The 19,975-nt window shown below is 38.7% G+C and overlaps 1 protein-coding gene across 18 annotated transcripts in view; it reads left to right on the top strand.

Annotated features, from left to right (window-relative positions):
* The window catches only part of tweek (transmembrane protein KIAA1109 homolog tweek), a 101,821-nt gene that overhangs the window by 23,535 nt on the left and 58,311 nt on the right, over nt 1-19,975 (top strand). For 16 of the 18 annotated variants that reach the window (XM_069307622.1, XM_045756074.2, XM_045756080.2 and 13 more), the window contains exons 23-37: nt 712-1,414; nt 2,740-2,927; nt 3,183-3,402; nt 4,769-4,948; nt 6,213-6,470; nt 8,725-8,847; nt 9,899-10,132; nt 10,263-10,466; nt 11,137-11,331; nt 13,437-13,570; nt 14,476-14,779; nt 17,261-17,373; nt 18,413-18,593; nt 19,112-19,273; nt 19,597-19,700. In XM_069307622.1, coding sequence (XP_069163723.1) covers nt 712-1,414; nt 2,740-2,927; nt 3,183-3,402; nt 4,769-4,948; nt 6,213-6,470; nt 8,725-8,847; nt 9,899-10,132; nt 10,263-10,466; nt 11,137-11,331; nt 13,437-13,570; nt 14,476-14,779; nt 17,261-17,373; nt 18,413-18,593; nt 19,112-19,273; nt 19,597-19,700 — 3,303 coding nt within the window. The remainder of the gene's footprint in view (nt 1-711; nt 1,415-2,739; nt 2,928-3,182; nt 3,403-4,768; nt 4,949-6,212; nt 6,471-8,724; nt 8,848-9,898; nt 10,133-10,262; nt 10,467-11,136; nt 11,332-13,436; nt 13,571-14,475; nt 14,780-17,260; nt 17,374-18,412; nt 18,594-19,111; nt 19,274-19,596; nt 19,701-19,975) is intronic. The other 2 variants (XM_045756077.2, XM_045756076.2) reach the window with 1 other exon arrangement.

Genomic DNA, 19,975 nt, shown 5'->3' with positions numbered 1-19,975 from the left:
GACCCTGTAATATTGGTGCAAAATAATAATTGGGAAATTAAGCTGCAGTTGTTACCTTGAACTAATATAGCAAAGAAGTTACCTGTGTGATGAAATCCAGTTTTTCAACACGTTCAGTTCTTATGCTTCTTAGATTGGCATGAATATGGCAACTTCCTTTGTTTACCCCCATCTAAGTTACATTTTAGTTTTGTATTTTTCACTGGAAGAACAGATAGCCAGACATTACAGTTAGTACTACGGTTATCTGCTGAAGGAACTAAAATTGCAGTTCCTGGCAAGGTTGCAGATCAGAAAGGGCCATTTCATTGTATGTGCTTTATATTTTTTTTAATTATAAGTGTCTTAATTAACATGAATCTTGGAGACAAGAAAGGAATCAAATTGATAAATTTATTTTAACCTTACTTATTCAAGGAAAGAAAAACTTTCAGTATTACTTTTTATTTTTTTAAAGCATGGTTGTACTGTATGTATTAAAAATTAAATTAGAGGAAGTGCAGATTTATTTGAATGTTGTATAGAAGATCATGTAAAGTTTATTTGTTCTATAGTGCTTAATGTTAGGTAACAATACAGAAATTTTACCAAAGAAGTAAAAATTATGCCCTTATAGAAACAAGATTTCGATTATAATTGTGCATTTAAGATATGCCGATGCATGTCAGGAAAAGTTATTGAAAGTGTAATGAGTTTTTTCTTTTTCTTCAGAGTAAATGATTCAATGGAAGGTCCAGGTTATGGCCAAAGCATTTTACAAGAAAATCAGTTGGTATTTCAAGTTGGGGCTTATTCTGATCTTGCTCACTCCCATTATGACTCCAGCTCTGGAACAAGCAAGGATCAATATGCTCTGAGTTCAGGATACATCAAAAGTGCATCTCCAGCCACTCCAGCAGATGCGCACGCATCACGAGGGAGCAGTTCACTGCACCACAGCTCTGATGCACATGGCACCGAACGACTGAATCCTCGTCACAATTATCAAAGAGAAGTGTCAATTACTAGTCACGATTCCAACCCTCATGTGACTGAGGTGGAGCCAAGGGGATCTGCAGGTCCTGGAGATTCCAGCACCCTTCGTGCCACAAAAAAAGATGTAGTGCTTGGCGTCCCAGGAGGCGCAGACGGTCTCTCAACTCCTGGTAGTCTGTCTGATTTACGACGTTCTGTTGATAATGTGAATTCTGGTCGGCAGAGTAAAATGCCATCTAGTTTGTCCTTGCAAACAGAGCTGCCACTCCATGCTGCCAGTGGACATAGGCTTTCTGTAAGTGGAATGCGAGAGTCCAACTCGCGACAATCTCTCTCTAGCCAACATAGTCTATTGGCCAGTGTACAAAGAACTGTTTCTGTTGGTAGTGAGACCCAATCTGAGGCCTTCTTCTCTGCTGATGAGGACCAGGTAAGTAAGGTGAGTCTGACCTCTTGTACAGTACATGTATTGTACAGTCGCATAAAATATTGATGTGCGTATGTCTATTTGTCATTTTAAATTTTGTTTAGTTTTGTGTTTTCAAGAAAATAACATTAAATGCCTGTACCAGAGTTATATCTATCAAGATTCATATTTACTGATGTGCTTAATGCAAATCTTCCTTCACTGCCTTTTGCACCATTTTTTGATCCATCTTTGGTAGATATTACTGCTGTTTTGTATTTCTTGTGTTCGATCATCCAGTAACCAGTTATTGAATTCTTCAAAAATTTACTGGAAAGAGACCAGTTAAAATGTGTAAAGTGGCTCTTCTTAAATATGGACTACTTTACAGTATCGTTGTTGCTACTTTACAGTACAGTAAAGTATGCTGCTTTAATGACTGATATTAATCCTTGGGTTTGACTTGGGGTAGGTCATCTAGCTCCCGTGTTTGTTTGGTTCAGGTCATTGAGTTAGTATGTTGACTTCAACCACTTTAATGTCTGATTCTGCTGTGTTAAGTCACTTGCTTCCATTACCACTTTTGTTAGGTATAGGGCTTGTTTTACCTTTGTGTGCAAGTATTGCTTGGTTTGTACTATAATCTTGTGTGTGAGGTCTCAACATGAGCAGCATTTCATGCAACTGATTATTTGTGAGTGAGCTGCTCACCCCTTTCTGCTGGCAGCTGTCTCTACCTCTTTTGGTGCTTTTCTGGGACTGGCTTCCCGGCTTCTTTCTCAAAATATTCCAGTCATCCAAGAATTTTTCCATTATCCATTTCTCTCTGGCCCACTAATGGTTGTGTTTCACCGCCATCTACTTGGATGAGGTCCCACTATATATATGGAATTGACTTGGAATTCTTTGTGATTGCTTTGATGGATACTAATTTAATTCAGATTATGGAGAACTGGCCCTATGACAAAATTTGGTTATTTTGAAGTCTGAAATGTCACATTTTGCCTTTGAAGTTCACTATATGTACAGTAGTATATGAGAGTTGGCATGCATACCTGATGTTGGTAGGTAGATTGTAAGACTTCAAACAATTTTACAGTTGATTGCTTGAGACTAATGTTATGGTGTTTGTGGGTTAAATGTTTTTTGCATGTTCCAAGGACCGTGTCGCTAAAAAATGAGCTGTGATTAGATGAATCGAACTGTATTTGTAGCAGATATCTACACTAAGACCTTGAAATAGCAGTGTCTTTTGTCAGCTGAAGAGATGTATAGAACCTTAACTTTAGAAGGTGCCTTTTCCTTGTCCAAATGCTCTTAGTATTAAATAAAACCATCCTTGCTTATCTCTATACCAGATGACTGTGATTGGTAATGGGGAAGGAACGTTGTCACGTGTGTCATCTCAGCTCAGTCTTCCAACGGTGCCTGAAGACCAGCTCCAGCCACACTCTCACTCTGACAGTCACTCAAGTCAGACCTCTACACCACCCACTCCCCAGCATGACACAGGAATGCTTACCATAAATTCAAGTGGTCATTATAGGTGAGTAAGCTGGGAAGTTTATCAAAAGTGCATTAATTTATTTGTATTAGAATTAAGGTGAATGCTTACCACATGTTGTTTACAAGCATGCAACCCAGAGAGAACAACAACAGAAATGTTCCACCTATAAAGACTCACACTTTCACTTTTTATGTAAGTGCTGACTTTAAATTATTTGTCTGAACTAAGGCTCCTCAAATGTTTCCTGAGATAAACCCCATTATATTAATCAACTAATATTTGATATTTCACCAGTGTTGAAGAGGGCCGCAAATGCAGACCCAGCTCTCGAAGTAGAAGCAGACACAACAGCTCCAAGAGTAATGTCAGTAGCAGCAGTAGCAGCAGTAGTGGACAAAGTCCAGGTCTAGACCATAGCCAGGCATCACTCATACACTCACTTGCCTCAGAGTCTTCAAGAGCATGGGAGAGTGATCATCCTGCAAGATCTTGGAAGAAAGCGGACAGAATCCAGGTACAGTATAAGTCCCATTAGCCACCCTCTAAGTAGCTGACTTTGCAATACAATACAAGCCATGGTCAGTTAAATTTCAGATGTCCAACCTTTTATTAAGCTAATGAGTCTACTACTGGGATGTTGTATCTGTTATTTGTATTTCTAGAATCTTCTTGAGTTTCATTTGATCCATCTTGGACTTGGAAGTGAATTAGGGCTTCAAGTTGGAGGGGGCCTTTATCCTCTCTTTCAGTTATTGCTTCTATATGTTTCCAGCATGTTCAAATCGTCATCCCAACACTGGATTTGGATGTTCCCTGTTTACACAAGTTTCCTCATTCCTGCCTGTCTAGAGGACGGGCTAGGAAAATCCTGTTGCTTTTCCCGTTAGTGTTGGGGTGGACGGGACAAGTGGACTGCACATTTAAGTTAACCCCCCAATCCCTGAGTTATACGGTGCTTCCCCTCTTCCTAGCTGTGGTGGTAATTTTGTTTGCTCTTCTTACTTAGTGGAAAAAGGTTTGCTCCAGTTTTTAGTGTTTTCTTTCTGGGTATTCTCATTTCCTCAACAACTCCCTGTATAGCCTCAGATTAAGTGGTATTGTGGGCTCATGGCAGTTTCATATCAATGTTCATCCTTTACTGGCAAATTTGGTTGCAGCAGACTTTAAGGCTTATTCACATCTTTGGATGTGATAGTTGCAGTTGGAATCTCTTGTTCCGGCCTCGTCATCTGCTGTTTAATCTACTCTGCTTAAAACTTTGGTGATGGACGTTTTCTCAGCTTGCCTTGCTTTTCAGTGAACTGTTTTGAGGCATTTTCAGGTGACTGCTTGATATATCTCATTGTTATTATCTTCTCTCTTCCCTACCATTTTCTTTTTTGTGGTGTTGGTTAGTTGGGGGGGGGGCTTTCCAATATTTCCATCAGTTTCCACTGAAGACTTCTCTGCCTGCTCCTCCTCCAAGGCTATGGGAGAGCTTCAGTTTCTCAAGTCTCATGCTCAACTTAGTGTTTTTAGCGTATCAAGTGTCTCGCAGGTGTCAGCCTGCGAGACACTTGACTTCTCCCTCCTTCACCCCAGATGGCTTTCAGAGGTAAAAGGACCCATGTGGTGCCAAACTGGCCCAAGCTAAATGTATTCGCTTACACTGGGAGAGTAGGAACTTGCTCTGCCTAAAGGAGCTTGAACCTGAAACTTACAAAACTTACTTGAGGAGAAGTAACCTGCTCGGAAATATTCATTTGATTATACAGTACTGTACTGTTCTCGGCACTTTATTATTTTTGTATATAAATTTATGTCTCATTACTCTTTAGTCAGGATTTTGGTTGATTTAATCATGTTGTCCTAAGGTAAACTTAATATAACCACATTTACAGGCATCTCTTGACTGCAGTGGAGACAGCAGCTCTGAGGTGGGCAGTGTCTCCAGCACCTCGTTTATTTCAGCAGTGTCGTCCCAGGAGGACATAGCCCTGGTGGACTTACATATGCAGCTCAACAAGCCTATCACGGATTCACCGCTGCTCATGTCCTCATACATCAATCATATGACTCAGGTATTACATATTACTATCAAAGCATTACTGAACAGTATTTCCAAATTGTATAAATTTTGTTGCAAGGAAAATGTACAAAATTTGTCTTAAAATGGATTGCAGTAGATGAAGCTGTGGATAGGGCAATAGAAACACTCTAACAGGTTGAGCCTAGGTCATATAGAATGTGGTACTGCTTCTGTGTTATTAAATTCACCAAACAAACTTTACATACTCCGTGCAAAGCTTCACACAAGCTAAATTTTATACGCTAGAAAGCAACGTTCTGAGGAAGGCAAATAGGTCAGACTAATCTGGTGATCTGATTTCCTCCTACCAACTGACTTGAAACAAATGAAGTACTGTATGTGTGGCTCTTTGGCTATGGGGGACTAGGTGTGTTCTGCTTGACTCCAGTCAAGTCACCTGATGGTCATCTGAGATGCTAAGGTAGAGCTCTGTTGGGCTTTGGTTTTTATGTATGAGCTGTTATCAGGCATTGTGTGTGTGAATGTACTCACCAGTGTGAGTTAGAGAAGAACCTATACGGTCAGGTACAGTCTATCATCCTGCCTGACTGCTTGTTCCTGTCTAATTGAATTTCAGAGAGCAGCAGAATGTGATTGCTCAGAGATACATGTTATATTAAGTTTTAGTTGTATACTTGAAGTTCATTGTGTATACTATATATTATTTGTTAGTGTAAAAATTAACAAAGATGTGTTCTGTCGATTGTTGTAAATAAACCACACCCCCCAAAAAATTGATTAACTACAGAAACTTTTGACAGCTTGGAATGAATTTGATCCCAAGTAAGTTTTTATATTAGGGTTCCAGTGTACTTTTGTTTATATTAGCTTCTGGAAAATGTAACGTATCCATATCTGAAATGATCTGGAAAGATTCAGTGCACTCAATCTTGCTATGAATAAGGCAAAACCATCTATGATGGCATCATTAAAACTATTTAAAATTGTTTCAATATTGACTCAAATTATCAACATTGGTTCAGTTGTTATTGCACAAGCCTGATGAGTTACAGATTTCCATTTCGTTTTCCATAATATTTTGAATGTAATTAAAGTGTCGAGTTGTGATACCTTTATCAGTCTTAATAATTTAGTGATAAGACTTCTCAGCTGACCTATGATATCATTGTTATTCTTTTCTTTTAGATAAAAAGCATGAAGCAATTGTAGTCTTCTCAAATGTTTCAGTAATATATAGTTTTTCATACATTCAAATACATTGCAACATATAGGACTCGTGTGGCTGTTTTTTCCAGCTGCGGTGCCTCAACTGGGATGCCCCCAATCCCAGTTTCCAGTCCAACACTAACCAATCCACAGAGTTCCACACTCCAGTGTTTGAGAAGATAAGCGAAGGGTTCACAGCCATACGAATGGTGGAAGGTGGGAGGTATGGCCCACCACGGTCACCTCCCCCAACATCTGGTCGCACCCCATCACACCCCTACACCTGGGACACACCCATATTTACCTGGGGAGACACTCAGGAGGAGCAAAGTCATGAAGACTCACAGGTATGCCAGGGTGCAGCTGTTGACAGTTTCATAGCAAATGAGTCAACATAAATATTTGATTATATTAAGCATAAATGAGCATTCTAATTTAATGCGTTTACCAGAAACAAACTTCAACTTAACGGTCCTGCCTCGTTACTATTGATCATTCATTATGATGCTTCCTTAACCTCATAACTTTCGTATTTATGTTTTAATAAATAGAATAAATATATTTATTTATATATATATATATTTAAATATATTTATAAATATAAAATTTAATAAATAAATATATAGGGTTTGCTTTCAATACTTTCTCATCTAGCACGTTTCATTTGCAACCCTTAAAATGAACCCATAGAGCATGGGAAATATTAGGGTATGAATGGTAACTGTTAATAGCTCCATTTGCATTTTGGTTGACTTTTGTAGATGGACTCAACATTTTGAGAAACATTTGGAATCTTGGGAAAGCTATTGAAAATATCTAAAACCAAATTCTATGGTTTGTTTTCATTTCAAGTTGGCAAGATTTTTGTTCACTCGGGTAAGGTTCTTCTACCTTTTAAAAATGAGTTTTGAGACTGGGAACATGAGAAATGAGCTAGATATCATTAAATTTACTTGCAGGCATCTTCATTTGGTAGTTGTCTATTATTGGTTAAGATGAAAATTTTGCCAAGTAAATTTAACCCATATGGCATGGGAAATGCATCTTGGAGGAGTCTGTGGTTGCAACAAATCCCTCGTTGCAATGAATTGGGCTTGGTCCCTTATAATTCACTCAATCAAGGTTGTACTGTACTCCAGTACTGGTCTTGTCTAAATGATGAATAGTATTAAGAACAAATTGATGTTTTGGATGACTATTCTTACATATGTATCCTCAGGTATGCAAGGTGTACTGTATATGGTTTAATGTCACTAACCTCCTTTCTCCTGCTTTCATCCTCATTATTCAATTACTCTAGGTGTTGCAGGTAATATATTTTTGCCAAGAACACTATGGATTCTGGTACTGATCTTTGGAGAATTCCATTTGCTACCATTCTCCACATGTCTCTACTTATATTTATGACTTGAGTTATTGACTACAGTATTGATAACTGAGCTCATGTTATTAGCCTGTGATTTAGTCCATGGTTTTAAAATAATACTCCTTTAACTAGTATCCTTTCCAGCACCTCAAGGTATGCATGTCTATGTTGACCAGACTACACACTAGAAGGTGAAGGGACGACGACATTTCGGTCCGTCCTGGACCATATGGTCCAGGATGGACCGAAACTTCATCGTCCCTTCACCTTCTAGTGTGGGGTCTGGTCAATATTCTTCAGCCACATTATTTTGACTCATCACCTGCACATGCATGTTTATAATATTTCTGCCCGAAACGCTGCGCGTGCTAGTGGCTTTACAAGACTGTAATTACCATAATTGTATCCTCACATTCCTTATGTACATTCTTGTATATGCATAAATAAATAAATAAATAAATAAATATAGACTAGGGTTTATTGTCTGATTTTTTTTTTAACATTAGTACAATTTTGGCAGTTTCCCAGCTGTTGAGCATCTTGGCAGTGCAAAGGTTTGCTAATGATGCTAGCTTCTTCCTTCAGTATCCTTAGTAACGTCTTCATCAGTCCCATTGCCTTTGATGTATCTAGCTCTTTCAGATAATTCTCCACCTCGGTCACTACTGTGAGTTCTCCCTGGAAATTTTCTGTCTTCTGTGTTGCTCACCTTGTTGTACTGCCTTCAGGGGAGTTGTGTTTATTATGGTCACCTTCTAGCAGTCTTGTCTGGGTACCTTCCTCATCTGGTGTGTGACCGACATTCTGGGCCTTGCATGCGTTTCTTCTTGGTTCCTGTTTTGCATTTAGTGGATGGTTCCTTTTTTGTTTGTTTTTTCTAATGCCATGTTGGAGCATTTTGGTGGTCTCTACTTTGGTTTTGCCTTTGGTGTAGGTGCACAGCCGCTGGAGGTTTTTCCTGAGCTTCTTGGCGGCCTCACTTCTTCCCTACAGTCATCTTGCGTTGATTGTTGTTCATGTATGCTGTCCTTCTTGTTTAGGGTCTTTCCTTCCAGGTGGTAGTTACTGTTGGAATTTTGGCTATGTGAGCAACTGTGTGGGCCTTGCTCAAAAAGGCACATACAAGATTCATATGTTCTTTTCTTGTCAAATCAGATAAAAAACTTGTTCCATCTGTCTTCTCATTTGCACCATTTTACCCCTTTTTGTGTTTTATTTGTATGCATTCTTTGCAGGATGTTGTTGGTGGAGTGTGTGATTCCAACACCACCCGCACCACTGTTGTCATCAAACTGAAAAAAGATGTTGATATCATGCTATCTCCAATGGCACTGGAGTCAGCACAGCTCTTTCTTGAGGTATGGTGTTGGGTAAAGCTCAATATTAAGAAAAATGAATTGTTATATTTTAGGATTAGGTGAGATTGTCAGGTGCTGTATGATTATGGGTGCATTCCATTGGTAGTAGCTATAGGTACTATTATTTTAGAAAAGGCAAGGCTTTCAGTCTGCATCAAGAGGTGTTTAATTTAATGCTGTAGGTTTAATATACTTGCAGGAGGACATAAAGGCTGTATGGAGGTCCCATGGTGGTTGTGAGGAGATGAGGCTGTGAGATTATTGGTCGTGTTGAGAATATTGGAAAAAAGTGTTTATTTAATGTATGATAGTAAATTGAGTGTGCAGATAACCCAGTTCTTCTGGCAAAGAATGATAATATATTTAAGATAAATAAACATTTTGTAGACCTTCTTAAGATAAGGTCGCCGAATGTGAATAAAATTAAAATTATTATTGGAGTGATAAAAAGGTTCTGTTTTTGAAATTGGAGAGAAGTACTAGGATCTGTTTTTTTAACTTCAGTCTCCTATGATAATGAAATAATTTAAGATTTTTCAAATAGAGTTAAAAATAGGAGTCAATGGAATCCCTGGTGAGAGTGTCTGAGAGTGGAAGGAATTCATCTATAGGGCCTTCATAAATAAATGGGTGTTTAAATTATGGTCTGGCATGACTATGTAGAAATGAGAGAGCAACAGAGATGAACATTGCAGCATGTGTGGCAGGTGGAGCATGCTGCAGTAAGAGGAATGAATGTTCTGGCAAGATAAGGAGGGGTGAACAACGGTGTGGCAAAGTTCAATAACTGGATGATGAAAGTTGTGAATAAAATATTCAATTTGCTAAGATACTGTTGTAGATGTTAGTGGTGGTAATGGTTTCCTGTAATGTACACATGTTCGTACTTTTGTAAAAACTCTTTCTTTAACTACTTTCTGGCATTTACATGTAAATGTCTCTCAAACTCATGAAGTAGGAAATAGAGTAACGGTGATTTTTTTTTTTCATGCTGATCTTGAAAAGTACAAGAGTAGTATCTAAAGTTTCTAATTCTGCATTGTGTTTGCAGGCACTGACTCCAGTTCTTGAGTCTCTTCACCCACTGTCCATCGTCAACCAAGCCCACATGAGGTCTTTGTCAACTGTTGCTGGCCAGAACACTCTGAAGAAGAAGCGTTACATGTACTGGTCACGCCTCAGGGATAAAAAAGTTGCTGGAACACCGGAACAATCGGCAGTCCTTAGCACGACCTATCAGGAGAGCTGTTTCCAGCAGATGCAGGGTCAGGTCACAGTACCCAGGGTGAGACATGCAGCCGTGTGTACTGATAAAGCTGTAGCTAACATATTGTGTTTGTACAATATAGAATTGTACCTTCCCTTGTCTCTGATGATCTCTTTGATACTTACTTGCTTTGTAATGATTCTTTCAGATAAATGTCACTTTACTTCAAGCTTCAGTAGTAGAAGAAGTGATCTCATTCTCTGCTCTGGATAACATCCGAGACCTTACGTGCGTGTCTCTCATCTCTGTGAGCCTCGACAGTGTCAGCCTTCAGTTTTACTCTGGCCACCAGTCAAAGAAGTCTGTACAAATGTACATGAGGAACCCACACGATCCTGTCATGCAGAAGAAGGCAAGTCTACGGCTTGGTTCTCGGAGGATTACAGTTGAAAAGTTGGAAGTGATTTTTAGAAAATAAAAATAAACAAAAAAAAAAGTTTATTCTACATATGTGGGAACTTGTACTATAATTAACATTTAGCCATGAATAATTTGTAGTTATAATATTTTCTGGCACTGACATTGGGCTAAATGGGATAAACTTCCTTCAGGTAGCATATATTGTATGGTAATTATAAACATATATTGGAGGCGGGGGAGGGGGGGGGATATCCATTAATGGGAGGAACCATTATTTTAATTATGCATCATTAAAACATTTATGAAACAGTACTTGATAGTCACTGGTAATTGACCACTCAAACACACAAAAGCAAAACAGTAGTTGGTGTGAGAAGTGTGCGAGGGAGAGTCATGAGGGTCAGGCATCACCCTCATAGATAACAGGTAACATGATTAGAAAATATCCTCACTTTGTCAGATCTGTGGAAAGCATTTCTATTTATGCAGTACGTATTTAAATTCAATTTATACAATTTTGAATTGCAGACAGTTTAACAGAAATGCATCTCCAGTGCTAATCAACGAGTTAATGTGTGTGTGTTAATACTAGTATGAAATTCTTGCCTTTTATTCTATTCATTTGTGTCCGAGTTTTTGAGGTATTATATTGTTTATTCCAGAGCAAGACGAAAGCACGACAGACTGTGGACTTGTTGGCTGAGCCTGTGTACATTGAAACCTCTGAGCGACAGCAAGAAGAAAATATGGTATCGGTTGATGTGAACAAGGTGCACGTCCAGCTACGGCGCCTGAAGAATGAGAGTGCACTGCTCAAAGATGCAAGTGTTACAGCCATACCAAACCACAGGTCTAAGGTGGGTCAGCCTTGCTTGTGTTATGCCAGCCACAGGTTTTGGGTATTAGTTTATTTACATACATTGACTTAGGAATTAATAGATAAAAAGCAAGAGAAAGATATATATACTGAATATATATTTTTGTTAAATTGCAAGTTAAATGCCTCGTGCCCTCAGCTGCACATTTTCAGCTGTGATTAATTTGTATTTAGCATAGGAAAAAATTTAATAATGCATATGAAACTTATCAATGGGCTAGCAAGGTGCATATACTTGCATCTTCTTATTTACTCATTTGCAGTTCTGCTCCCCATTAATAATATACAAAACAAACTTGAAATTAATACAGTGCATCAAATATAATCGGAAAGCAGCCATTATTTTGTCAAAACCCCATGACCAGTGTGTGAGGCCTACATTGATCTTTCCACTGTTGAAGTTATGTACTTGTTAACAATTTCTTGCAAAAATAGTAGCTCTGATGGATCAACCTTCCAAGTCTCTACAGTTCCACTAGAGGAGTTTATATTTTGTTAGTCATGTGCAATAGATGATTTGTCAAAATTGTGTATTTAAAGCTAAATTTTTCTGTATTTAGAATTAGTGTCAACAGTTTTTCTTGAAGAATAAATGACCATAATAGAATTGACAGTCAACTTTGTGGTCTTGACTGGATGACCAATTCCTCTGCTGCAGGTCATTGTTCTGCATTGTTGATTGTTATTAACACTTTCGCGCTCTCCGCAAAGGTCACTCAGCCAACCGAATGTGCGCGCTGCGTTTTTATCGCTTAAGCGTAAAAACAAAAATGTGTATACTCTTTTTACTCTTCTGACCTTAGTTCTCATGCTACGTATTTCATTTTGGTACCAACGTGTTCGCAATAAAATTCTCTAGAAGAACATTAGTAAAATAAGTCACGAAACATATAGGGATACCAGCACCAAATAAATAACTACGTAGATGACTCGCCGTGAGCGCCCATCAGCAACAAAATGTTTTTACTCTTGGGATTGTAATCACCTCCACACTTGCTCTACAGCGTTAATTTTGGTATCAATGGACTCGCAATGAAATTCCCAACACGGTGATATGAATATAAGCGTAGAATAATGATGCAGCCCGCCCGCAAGAGTGTGGGAAGTGGTGAAATTGTTACCCGGTATCGGTGACGGGACGACGCACGGCGCTTTGAAAGTTTATACTTATTTCACTCTCATGACATTAATTTTCTATGTACGTCATTCATTTTTATGTCAATGTGTTCGCAATAGAATGTTCTATGTGCCCATAGGTAAAAAATATCAACAAAGCGTAAGTTAGAATAGCGACAAATATAAAACAACGCTGGAACATATCAGTGAGCGTCAAACACACACGAAATATTTTTACTTTTGTTATGTTTGTCAAGATTATACTTGTTGCACACAGTTATTTTTGGTTGTATATTGATCGGAATAAAATTCCCTAAACAGACATATGCATATAATACATGATATGGGGGAAGAATTACCAGTATAAACGGCTAAAGTCACCCACCTGCAACCTGTTTGGGACAAAATACCATTTGATCGAAGTTATCCACACCTTTCATGAACTTATTGTACCATGCAGCCTAGTGGTGAGAAAGAGAGCCTCATAGCGCGCAGTTTGAAACAAACCCAAAGTAAATCGGATAAAAATTGAATTTTATACAAATATTTTAAAAGTTGACATAACTTTATGTCCACTATGCATTTACGTTAGACGAAACCGAACGCGCCGGCGCGTCCAGATAGCGCGAAAGTGTTAAAGAACACATTATGGATGTGAAATGAAGATTAAAAAAGTTTGCAGTGGTCAGAATTCAAGATGAATTGAATGTACTCACCTAGTTGTGTTGGCTATGCAGTGGAATGTAGCAATTATATTAAGGAGAAATATAAATGCTCCAAGTGCATCAACACCTCTTGAGGCAACAAACTTTGTCTAAAATTATGGGCCATTCTGGAAAATCTAATATATTTTTAAATACCATAGTACTGTATGTGCATTCAATAGATACTTGCCATAGATCAGGCTGTCATAACATCAGTATATTTGTTTTGTGAAATGCTGTTATGACCTCTTTACTTTTTGTCCAGGTACTATTTAGCTTCCGTCGGTGTGCACGAGGAGAAGACTTTGATAGTTGTGCTGCTAGTGGAACTCCAGTCATGGAGGATGACCGCATGGGCTTTATTATGTTTGAAGCTGGTCTTGAAAATGTTGCTTTAAGGTCAGTATTCCATTTTTCTGCAGCTACTAACATAGTAGTATTTTTGTGATCTTTATCATTATATTACAATAGCAATATGGTAGCTTGAGTTTGTCTCGCCACTCTTTCCCCTCACTTGCACGGCACGACTGTATGCAAAGATAATTGTCAGGCTAAGGTCACATAAGCCTAGCTTGGGAATATGAGTTTTTTATGAACCATAATAGCTACAATTCAAGAGGCACCCAAGGGACCAACTCGGAGAGACGTGTTTCACTTGATACCCAATTTCTTTCTTTAATTTCTTACTTGAATATGGTTACTAAAGCACTTCTCATTCTCCTCACATACTTCTGTGTTTTAGTGCATAAAAGTGATGAATATTTCACTTGCGGTAGCTAAACCAGCATCTAGAATTTGTCTGTAAGTTATTTAAATCTTCCTTTAAAATACCTTAATAGTTGAAGATAAATGAAATGTCAGGAAGAAACTTTACATGTGGCCACCTCCTTGAGTAGGGTATTGTTTGGGTCTTGCTGCCCATTGTAGCTAAAAGTCATTAGTTTTGATTAGAGATGGAAAAGCCCCAGAGGGAACATCTGTGATCTGTCTAAAAATATTCGTTTATTGCTAAAACCTCGTTAAGAGGTAGACTAATAGAATAGATGCCAAGTATTCGAAGATATAAATATTTTAGCCTTTTGTTTTCAGGAATCATGGATATATACATTTATTTTCAGTATTTGTGTTTAAAGCTTTCAAACCAATTTCACCATATCCTTGCAACTGGTGTTTAGTTAATAAGTAAATGAATATACTAGATAATCATACAATATTCTCATATTTCATTTGCCTCATTATGCGCATTCCTGCATAATAAACAAGTACAGTACTTGGCAAGTATACACTATATTTTCTTTTAACAGGGCTGTGAAAAGGAAAGGTTTTGGACAGCAAGCAGAGGGATGTGGACGGTATGATGGTAATGCTCCATGCAGAAATCATGGCCCAGCAGCATCTGCTGACAGTGGGGCCGGCCCAAGCAGCAGTTCAGCTCCTGGCACTTCCACAACAGAACCCCAGAGGACTGGCCCAGAGCTACGTCGGGAATTGTCTGATCGTCTTTGTTCTGCATCGGTGTCTCAAATGTCCAACATATCTAGTCATTCAGGCATAGCTCATTCTACCTCATCAGGCAATGACAGTGTTAAGGATCTGCCTGTAATTCAGGTAAGTTGACAAGTTACAGAAAGTTTGTTACAAAACTTATGATGTCCTTATATCAAAATTCAGGAATTAAATGGAATACTGTACTAGGATATTAAAAAATTATTTTTATTTAGCCAGCTACAGTGTAACCATTTATCTTTATCAATGAGTGCTAGAGTTATCCGATGTAGTGAGATGGATAAATTTAAATAATTTGTCCTCATTTTGTGGTGCTAATTGTTTGTTTTTTATTTAACAAATATACGCCATTTTTCATTTATGACAAGCTAGGCAAGCTGAGCAAGAGCAGAAAGAGAGCAGAGCAAGGCTGTACAGGGGGAAGGCAAAAGCAAGGGAGGACACTGGTGGGCAGGAAGAAGGCAAGATAGGAGCAGGGTATGGCTGGACAAAGGCAAGGGAGGATAAAACTAAGCAAAGGCAGGACAATAGGAAGTGCAATGTAGGTGCAAGTGATGGGGGCTGGTCATGGCTAGGCAAGGGAGGGAAAAGGACGTTGGTTAAAGTAAAAGCTGCGTGGCAAGACTGGCTAAGGTTAGAGACCAAATCGAAAGAAAAAGGAAGGGAAGGGCATGAAGTATGATAATAAATTTTTGACCAGAGTCAAAAATTTTGACCTGATTTTTAACATTTAAAAATACCATTTGCCTAACTTGGTATAGGTGTTCTGTTTTTGCTATGGTGGGTATAATTATTTCGGGGAAGGCTCCCCCTTCATGTTAACGTGGTGCTTAATTGCTGGTACCACTGATCTTAGGATTGTGCAAAGACTCGCTCACGCTGAGCTACTGGAAACTAGGACTGGAATTTGGTGCTCGTCAAGAGGTGAAAAAGATATAAAATAAGGAAAAGAAGGCAGACTGAGTATTGTGGGCCCCAGGAGTAGAGTTGTTGGTTATGTGGGCTGTGTGTCAGCTCTGCTTCCCATTAAAAATATACAAAACAAGTGCCATCTCTACACCACATAGAGAGTGCCATCTCTGTCAGAGATGGTACTTTGTGCTGTACTGTGTGTAATAATATATTTATATATAATATATGTATAAAGCCATATGTATATGGCTGTCTGCTCTTAGCCGTTTTGGCCCTGTGTCTTTTGAACTGCATGCCCTGTGCCCTTTAGTGAAGTTGGGCTGTGGTTTCTTCATTTTGGTGGTATTCTTTGTCTTTTGGCTTGGTGCCCAAGACCTCTGGTGCTTACCTATCAGTGACTGGGGAAGTGAGATTAAGCTCTTGATGTTTCATCTCCTACACATTTATTCTTGCATCTCTATGACTTGGTTGTGTCCAGCTTCCAGTGATATCCCTTTGTCCTTCCTCCTTTTAATTTAAATAGGCTTCCTTTGTCCACTTTGTCTATTCCCTCAGTACCTTATAGATAGTTATCATATTCCTTGTGTTTCTTCTCTCCTCTCAGTGTGTGAGGGCTAATTTCCTCAACCTGTCCTTATACCTGAGCTCTCTCAGTTGGGTACTAATCTGCTTGCAAGCTTCTGAACTCTTAATTTTGTTCTTCACACGGTGTGGATTCAATGCTGGTGCTGCATGCTCAAGTAATGGTCTCACATAGGAAATGTGTGTGTGAACTTTCATGCCTTCTTGTTTAGATTCTTAAATGATGATCTTATGTTTGCTAAACTTCCCATATGTTGATGTTATCCATTTCACACAAGTTAATGTGTGAAATTCACACAAGTGTTAATGTTGGGATTATGTCTACTCCCAGGTCTTTTTCTCTTATTGTTTCTTGTAATTGCCTTCTACTTATGGTGTAGTTACAGATCTCTTATATCCCTTACCCATTTTCGTTACTTTACACTTGCTTGGATTGAATTTCAACAGCCATTTATCTACCCACTCCTGAAGTTTGTCAATGTCTTCTTGTAGCACTCTACAATCCTCTTCAGTTCCTACTCTCACTAACTTTGCATCATCTGCAAACATTGACATGTTGGGTGCCTCATTCTCCATGTTGGTCACCTTGAGTTGTGAGTTCTGCCCTCTTGGTCTGATGGCTTGGATTCTCAGACTGTTGGCTCTGTTCTTGTCTTATGCCTTATCATCTTGGGACATTAGTTCTGGGCATCTGTTTTGCTGGCTCTGGTAGCCTATTTTGTCTGCCCCTATCAAATGGGGTGGTACTCATATCTGGGTTGGGGACCCTGCTCCTTGAGAGTTGGTGTGCATTTTTTTTGGCTCCATTCCTGCTCTGGCTTCTTATGTCTTCCCAGTGGAGTTTTGGGGGTTCTGTACTGGCAACTTGAGCGAGGTGGCTTGAGAGCCATGATACCTTGTACCCCAAACATGGGTCTCTGAGGCCTACCAGGATGGTTCTGAAGCCTAGTGTTCCTAGGTTTTTTAGCACATGGAAGCTACTAAGGACCTACCAGAAATACGTGTTTCATTACAGTCAACTTTGACCTATTTGATGCTGATATGGTATTTTATTCTTAGGACATGAATTCTAAACTGTTGATGTTACAGATGAAGAGCGACAAGAGAGACATAACGTCATTTATGGTGGAGCTGAGGACTGTTTGGTTTAACTTTGCTGCTCCTCCTCATACACCCATCACCAAAAAAATTGATTACACCAGGTGAGATGCGTGTTTGATAACACCGAGTATGAAATTACACTAAGCATATTAATTGTTTGATTATATCAAACTGTGATAGAAGTTTGGTTACACCAGGTATGAAATGAGTGATTAAATTAGTTATGAGAAATGGTTTTTGATTATAGCAGGTATATAAAGGCAGATTAATTATCACAGGTATGAGAAGTATGTTTGTCAACATCATATATGAAGCATGGCATCCACAACTTTAGTGTCCTGCTGAGACAACAGTTTGAACACAGTCTAAGTCCACACAGTGAAGACTTCACACCTATGGGTGAACCAAAAAGGGAGAATGCTAGTTGTAGCAAGGGTAATTGTTGGGGTCAAACTACTGTTTGGCTTTCCAACCCCACTGCACAAAGTAGTGATCTACCCATTCCCATACTGATGTACCATAGCAAACTACAGTACTTGTTGTTACTAGTAACAGGTCACCAGACTCTCAGCCCATCCACTGTGGATGAAAGAGAGATCTAAGAGCCAACATCTCTTTTCCATCTCAGATGAAATGCACAAAAAAGAAATTTACCCATGAATAACTCTATCCTGCATGTCTGGCTTGGGTAAACATACAGCTTAACTGACCGAGTACAGTGTACCTAAGGTACAGTGTACCTAAGGTACAGTGTACCTAAGGTACACTGTACTCTGGACCAAGCAAGGTATCAAGGAACTGTGATTATTGGGAACCCTCAAGACAAACAACCCACTGTTAAAGCATCATTTGAACTTGAACAGTAATTGAGAGCCTGGGTCATTGGCCAGAAAGACAAGGTTTTTTCATACACATGCTAGAAGCAGTCCAAGTACTACAATTATCACTCTGATTTTGTAATTACTGAGACTTAACCCACTGCATAATGAAAACTGTTTCTAAGGATTGAAAGCAAAGAATTTAAAGCTATTGTATTTTTATAAATAATTGATGTTCTGTCTTTTATGGCATACTTACTGAACAGTGGTGATATAAATAAACAAAACATTACAAATAATAGCTATTGTTTTTGTCTCTCAGATTGGACTGGAACCTTCTTAGCACAGCCTCTCCTTCCATTAATGCTTGGATGAACCCTAGTGATCGACTGACCGTGGCCGTCATCCAGTTCTTGCACGCTTCTGAGAGCCGCAGATTGGGTGTCATGGCGTCTCTTATGGCCGAGGCATTGGATGTGCAGTGCCTTCACGTTCCTGTTAAGGTACTAAAACACCGCTGTTACATAGGTCCAGTTATTTTGGTGGATGGAATTCCTTGACATGACAGTGTAATTGGCTCTGTATTTAGCATAAGCATTGTTTGGTCTCATAATTATACTCTGATTGGTAATGTTTATTTTCTATGTTATGATAGATGCATTATATATTATTATTACTATTTATTCTTATGGGAGTATAGTATATGATTTGCTATTAATTATTATTGTTGCAGACACGTACTCTATTTGTCACATAAATGTATACTGTAAATACACAGGTACAGTACCATGTATATAGCACTGCCCCATACTATACTGGTCAGTAAATTTAAGGCATCCCATCTTTCTCCTTTTTTTAATATCAGGACTACATTTCCCATTTTCTAATTTCCCAGGCGATACAACTTGCAAAGTTATCTAAAAGTTGACAAAGTGCCTCTGCAGCCTCCTTCAACAACCATTAAGTCTAGTCCTATTGCTTTTGTTGAATCCATTGTTTAATACCTGGACAAATTTTTCAGAACAAGTATGAGAAGTTGATGCCTTTGAGCCAAACTCTTCAGGAAGACCCTTCGTGCCAACTGTGCACTGTGTTGCGCCGCTATGTGTTGCAGTCGTCGCCACGCATCATCGAAAGCAACCTTCTCCCGCCGCATCTTCCCAAACTTGCTACGCTCAGACAGGTACTGTATCTTTCTCGAAATTTAACTTTCATAATTATGTAATAAAGATAAGTAGATGTTTCATGAAAACTGTTAGTTCTGGCTGCTGCTATTGTGTTATGTTGTATCATAAGGAGACTACTAAGTGTTTTGTGCCTATTACTTGGCCATTTCTGAGTTTATTGTGTTAATTTGTTTTTGTCCTGATATTGTTCTTGAGTAAATTAATTTTACATTGATGCAGCTACTGCTGCCTTGCTGGTTAGTCACCAACTATGTACAGGTAATAGATCAACACAGCTAGCTTCATTATTTGAAGTCTCTATTATTTTATCTGCCTATAGGGAGTTGTGGTGTTGAGCCGTCAATGGAAAAATGCTCTGTACATGCCACTGTTGATGGAACAGACATTCAGGAACAAGCAGACACGACCTACTTGCACCTACAGGTATTTGTATAAGTTATCTTTATTAATCTTTATCATTTTTAATGTATTTTCCAGCCTTAATGGCCGAGTGCCTCTCCATCTTTATCTTATTATTGTTGAAAATAGGGCAAGGCTAATGATGTTACTAATGTCTGTCTTCTAGATTTTAATGTAAAATTTTGTAAAAATATGTAATCATAAATATAGAATATTTTGTTAGGCTGGCAAAAGACTAATTGTAAGCTACAAAAGGTGACTGAAGTTTGCAAAATGGCACTTGCGTTTTAAAGGAGTGG

Source organism: Procambarus clarkii, chromosome 60 (genome assembly GCF_040958095.1).
Source record: "Procambarus clarkii isolate CNS0578487 chromosome 60, FALCON_Pclarkii_2.0, whole genome shotgun sequence".
NCBI lineage: Eukaryota > Metazoa > Arthropoda > Malacostraca > Decapoda > Cambaridae > Procambarus > Procambarus clarkii.
This window is presented reverse-complemented; position numbering and strand designations above follow the sequence as displayed.